This window comes from Apaloderma vittatum, unplaced genomic scaffold (assembly GCF_000703405.1).
Source record: "Apaloderma vittatum isolate BGI_N311 unplaced genomic scaffold, ASM70340v1 scaffold31276, whole genome shotgun sequence".
Classification (NCBI taxonomy): Eukaryota; Metazoa; Chordata; class Aves; order Trogoniformes; family Trogonidae; genus Apaloderma; species Apaloderma vittatum.
In genome coordinates this window covers 13,454-19,731 of record NW_009723909.1, presented here as the reverse complement: position 1 = coordinate 19,731, position 6,278 = coordinate 13,454, and the positions used below count along the sequence as shown (strand labels likewise).

At 42.5% G+C, this 6,278-nt stretch overlaps 1 protein-coding gene across 1 annotated transcript; it reads left to right on the top strand.

The window, feature by feature from the left end:
• Positions 1–1,303: 1,303 nt before the first annotated feature.
• SAP30L (SAP30-like) lies at positions 1,304–5,227 on the top strand (the record flags this gene model as incomplete). Its single annotated transcript, XM_009872289.1, has 3 exons — positions 1,304–1,426; positions 3,064–3,162; positions 5,099–5,227. Coding segments are annotated over 3 exons (351 nt in total), but the record flags the coding sequence as incomplete, so codon positions are not given.
• Positions 5,228–6,278: the final 1,051 nt, after the last annotated feature.

Below are 6,278 nucleotides of genomic sequence, written 5' to 3'. Positions count from 1 at the left end.
GCGGTACGCGTTAGCGTGTCGGTTAGGTGCCGCTGCCGTTACTCCTTTAACTGATAAGAATACGTGTCCTAGCGAAGCCCGTTATTAAAAATGAACTCTCTCGTCTCCCTGCAGAGGCGAGGCGTGCTGCCTCCAAACGGGGCGCTTGCTGGCTGCTCGGCACTGAGCAGCCCGAGTTGCTGCTGCCCGCTCAATGGCACCAAGTGACAGCTGTCAGCTCGGGTAGAAACGGGTCGTTTGCCGAGGGGAGAAACAGGTAGAGCAGAGCAGCAGGATTACGGACAGAATTTCTCAGGAGTGACTTGGTTAACAGAATTCTGCCGTGCGTGCTTCTTTCTTAACTGATCTTTAAAGATTAAAACCAACCAACCAACCAAAGGTGAGGTTTTGAGTCGGTCTGGCTGGCAGCTGCCCCGGTTGGTTTAAGTCCCTTTTGTGCAGCCAAAATACATCGTGTCACGGGAGTGACTCAATTTTTATTTCTAAAAAATTAAGTATTTCTGTTGGTTGTAGTTCTCAGCAGGTTTTTCCAGCATTATAGTAATTTCTTTGTTCACACATGTAAGGTTTTAGAAACGAAAAGAGGAAATCAGACTAATAAACTCAAAATGAAGGGAAAGCGTGAAATGGGCTGCCTAAAGTGATTTTGAATATAGAACGCCTGCACTGTCTGAAGACATTTTTTCCTTACAGGTGCCAGGTAATTTTGATAATTTGTGGCACTCTGTTGTCCATATGCTAACTCTAGTGGGGTAATATTTGTTAAAAGGGGTTCCATAGTAGGATAAGCTATAGGAAAGATATATTTTTACTTTTGGTTCGCTTGTTTTAGTTGAGGTAATTAGCCTACTTTTATTTAGTCTATATTTTTAAACGCTTGAATTAGTAATCTTCTGTACTATTCAAACCAGGAAGTTCAGAAGAGTGAAGCAGAATAATGTTTTTCTTGGTAGTTGCCTGGTAGTAAGTCTTGAAGCAGATGCACTTCCACCTCTTTTTTTTTGCTGATACATGAGTGCAGCTATAAAAAAAGAATTATATTACCTGTAAAGGTTCAAGTTCAGCTGGAGCCCGAGTCCTTCATTTTCCTTGCCTTTAGTCTTTGTAATGTGAATTATCTCTACCTCGAGAGAGTGATATCAGGCCTGGGGTTTAAGATTAGAAATTCCTTATCGTTATGAGGCAGTCGGTCCTGCTGTTTGTGAGGGATGCACTCCCTAATACCGGTGTCTCAGTGGCTGCTGTTGCATGCTCTTTCTACAGTTCCTGCTTTGATTGCTTCTTTACCACTTCTGATTCCTAGGTGAGACATCTGTATATTTGTGATTTTCACAAGAACTTCATTCAAAGTGTCCGAAACAAAAGAAAGAGGAAGACGAGCGATGACGGAGGTGACTCTCCTGAGCATGAAACAGATGTCCCAGAGGTTAGTAGGTGCTGTATGGGTGTAGGGTTCTTTACCCTTTTTGAGCATGTTGAAGTTTCACTGAGATGTTTTCTTGTATTGAAAAATAATTAAATCTTAAATTGCAACTCCACTGAAACTGCTGTGTAGTTATTCTCACTTTTCAGGAAGACTTTTTTCTGCTGTGTAGTATCCTTAATTTTCTTCTTCTTTCCTCTATGAGTTCTTTGCCCAAGGTTTCTATAAAAAGGGATATGACAAGGTAACTGCATAGTTTCATATACATACTGCCTTCAGACAGACAGCTGTTAAAATAGTATTTGATACTGATTTTTTTTAAAGGTAAAAATAAGTTATTTTTGCTGGCGACTGAGCCTCTGATATGGTTCTTCATTCAATAGGTCATTCTGTTTGTGTATGAGATTGAAGGATATTAAGCTTCTCTAGACATATGCATATATAGTATTTTTTGCACTTTTTAAAACTACGTTCAAATAATTGTGACATCTTTTTGATTTCAGGAAATAGGCCTGGGGAAGTTTTTCTGTGTTACAGAACCCTAGAATAATCCCTTTTTCTGTGCCATTGTGTGCTGTATTTGCTGTAGTGATGTTTCTGGTAGTGTTGACATTGCAAAAAGTTGTGCGGAGGTGATATTTGCGGAGGAGCCAAGTTCTGGCCATGTCAGCAGAGCCCTCTGCTGGAAATGCTACCCGAAGTAACAAAAAGCATTTTATTTCTGGGAGGAAAGGAAAAAAAAAGCCACCAAAAGAATCGTTTTGCCTCAAAGCCGTGTCTTGGCTGCAGAGCTGTGTTCACACGCCCCCTGTGTGGAGGTGTCGAAACAGTAGCATATTTTGTGGGGTTTTTGTTTGGTTGGTTTAGGATACCTGACCTTTTGTTGTAGCTGTTTATGTTTCCATTCTGCAAGGTTCTCCACCAAAACTTTCCCACAGAGGCTGTACGCCAGTTGCCAGGATAGCTGGTGAAGACCCGGCTGGCACTTAGAATGTTAGTGCTGTAGAGCACGTGGGGTGTTTGGTGGCGAAAAACTGAGGGGTACGAGTCACTGAACTGAACAGGGAACTCCACAGTGTGTCAGTTTTAATGTCATTTTCCTCTCCATTTTCAGCAAAGATTCCTTTTGTCTTTGAAGCATGGTATTTTCCCTATGATTTTCATCTTCCTTCCTGTAACCACCTCCCCAGGCCTCTTGCTTTTAAACTGTGTGCTTCCCATTTAAGTGTTTGAGTTTCATTTCTTCTCTGTGTACTCTGTTTTATGTCACAAGCCATTCATTCAGTGCCTGCTAAATTGATATTTCATGTGTGAGCTTTTAAAACCTTTTGGGAACAAAAGGTTCTCCTTTGCTTGAAGGTTGCAGAGGTGTAATTGAGAGCAGAAATTGGCCAGCAATTCTGTTGACAGCATGTGAACCAGAACAAAATTTCTTATTTCCCTGAGGCTATTTTGGTCCTTTAGCATTAACAAATACAAAACATACTTAGATTTGTCAGTAAGGCATGCCGACGTGGTTCTGAATGCAGGCAAGGAGTGGTCCTGTTGAGGAAGAAGTAGCTATTTTTAGATAACTCCACATTTCTGCTTAATAGAAGCTAAAGGTAGTGCTCATCCCCTCTTCTCTGCATCACTTCCAGGTTGACTTGTTCCAGCTCCAAGTGAACACTCTGCGACGTTACAAGAGGCATTATAAGTTGCAGACTAGGCCTGGACTCAACAAGGCTCAGCTAGCAGAAGTAAGTGATGACAGAGGGTAGTATCATCTCTGTTACTGAAAAACTTTTCATCTCCTCTGCTGAAGTGCACCCCCGTGGCACCCCAGTGCCTGTAGGGACTCTTCCACTAGTACGTATCCTGTGCTCTCCGGTAGCTTTCGGGGGCTGATGCCAAGAGAAAGCTGTGTGCTTTCTTTCACCACAGACAGTCGTGGAAGACATTGAAGCTGGCTCTTGAAAGCATATTTTAGGAACTTGCTTCCTTTCCCTCCTTGTCGATAGTTGCAGCCTTTAGGGAGCAGAGGCAGAGCCCAGTTCCCGGTGGCGCTGGCGTTAGCTGAAGACGGCTGAGACCCTCGGACTTGCGCACTACTCACTCGTCACCCGTCACTCGTCAGTTTTTCTTTCCTCACAGGCACTTGAACTAGTTGGAATTGCTTATTTTGAAAGGCTGACCATGACTTCAGATTCCTTATTTCCCTCCTTTGTCCTGGTGTCTTACGATTCTTTATTAAGTCAATAAAAGGTTCTTTCCTTAAGGGCCTCTGCTGCTGCTTTCTCACCATGTGGGGTACCTGTTAAGAAAGAACTCTCTGTTTCTCTTTGTTATTTGAGCTAGTTGTGCTTGGTGTGCATCTGCTCTGCTCTCTTTCTGACTTGATTTGAAGGCATTCCGTGGGAAAACTCTTCTCTAGACTTGGAAAAAAATAGCAGTAACTGTATGGTAACATGGTTGATTTTGTTAGCTGAGGCTTTTCATGACTGTCTGCCTAAAACTGTCTGTTTTCCTTTTATTTTAAAGAACAAAAACCGACAGACCAAAAAAGACAGCAAGACAATGTCTTTCAAAGTCAGCTAGGGAATAGTTATACAGAATATAGACAATGTGTAGTGTAGTACGTGTAGGAGTACTTTGAATGAAGCAGAGTGGGTGTATGTCCTCATCGGTGGTTCTGACTTGTCATATTCTAACTAACCGGTTCATAGTCTCTCATCTACCTCCTGCCATGAAGGACTACTTACTTAAGCAGTTTATCATGTGCCCGGGAGGAAAAAAAAAGAAAAACCAAACTACTATGCAAGCGGAAAATAAAGGGAGCCTAACTTAAAGTTGTCACACACTTCCCAGATTTCCTGTGAAGTCTGAGCAGCTTTGACCCTACGCTGGATCCTCGTCCAGCTCCCATGCTTGAATCACTGCCGCCTGAGGCTCTTAGACTCCTGCTGCCACCCCACCGTAAGGAAAACTCAAACTTCCATAAATCTTCTTGGAGTGACTTATTGCTCAGCCTGCATCAAAATCGAGTTCTGGAGATGTGTTGGGTACCAGAAAAGAGCTTCCTCCATATGAGAAGGAGATCAGATCCAGCTCCAACACGTTTTCTGCATTCATTTTCTGAGGAAAAAGCAGCTAATGGTTCAGGGCTTATGCTAGAGTCAGAGAGGAGTAGCCCTAACCAAATCCTGACCGTCTCATGGCAAATTCCCTGATGTTCCTTTCAGTGAAAACATACTCAGTGCGTTTTCCTTTGAATTGTGAAACTTTGCTACATCTGGTTCACCCTGCAAAGTGTTCCAGCATTTCTGACATTCTCCTTTAAAGTACGGAGATGCAGGGAAATCTTGCTCTCCGAGTAACCTCGGCATGAAATGTCACTTAGGAGGGGCAATGCTGCTTTGGCAGGAGGACGTTCTGGCTTCCAAATTCCGCTTGTAGGTTGGCTGCAAATACTGCTGATGTAGCAAGACTACACTATGTTCATATGCACATTCCAGCTGTAAACTGAGGGACAGAGGTAAATGAGGACTGACAGTTTGAATAGGTGCATGTTTGACTAAAAGGATATTACACTCAGTGGCCATAAACTCATTTTTGGAAAGTGAGGAGAAACCTTGTGCTGATTATTTCTGCTTCTCAATTTCAGAATTTCTGTCTCTTTCCGTGTTGTCCTTCTAGACTGTCAGTCGTCACTTCAGGAATATTCCTGTGAATGAGAAGGAGACACTTGCATATTTCATCTATATGGTGAAGAACAACAAGAGCAGGCTGGACCAGAAATCAGAAGGTAGCAAGCAACTGGAATGAAGATTAACAAGGCTTGGACTAATGGAGACCTTGACGGAACAGATGGTATTGTGCATTTTAGGTGTATAAAAACTGTTGAGGTATATTGTAAATTTTTTTTTTAAATGCAGTAAGTCTGGATGACAGAAATATATAAACGTTCTTATCAGGAGTATTTGAAAACATGTGCCCAGCATGTTTCTGAAGACTTCTTCCCCTCATTTCAAAGTCGCTTTGGAATAAAGAAATGAGGATAATGGGGAAACAAAGTAAACCTGTAGGACTGTGGAGTTTGTCAACTCGGTGTTTTGAACTGTTTCTGGAAATCTGCATCTCAGTGCAATTCAAATCACAGATGGAATTTTTTCACTGAATTCAGACTGCATCACAAACCAGCATGCAGTTTGTCTTGGCACAGGACTGGAATTGTGGCAGAGATAAAATTCGTTATCAAGGTGCACGGGTCAGAAATTTGTCTGAATCTTGCTCCCCACCTATACACGCTCTGTCTTGCCTTGAGTCAGCTCTTCAGGTCCCAAACTTCTGCAAATGCTCCAGCTCACCAAATCTACTCCAGTGAACGCTACTTGACTAGTCTGCAGTTGATTTTTTTTTTTTTTAATGCCGTTTCTCCTCCTGCCCCCCCTTAGACATGGATGCCAAACAACTCTCTGCAATCCTTTTCTGATCTCTTTTATTTAAGAAGTCACTAATTAATTGCCTGTAAGCATTTAAAAACTTCTGCATTTCCTCAGAATGTGGTACGAAGGCAAATACAGCTTACTTGCTGGGTTCAATCTTGTTGGTAGAAATGCTCATTTCATTCACTGATGCATATTTAACTTGTATTCAAGGCTCAGTGCTGGCAGGTGAAACAGCGGGTTAAGACATCTGTCTCAATCTCTGTGTCTGATCAGGTATTGATCACAAGTGATGTGAATTTTATACTGAAGGTATTCTTCAGCAGGTGCCACAAAACTGCTGTGTGGATTCGTGGGCTCGGCAGCTTCCGTTGTGTAAAGCAGATTGACGCTGCGGTGCAGCACCGTAACTGGGGCAGTGAACTGACTGG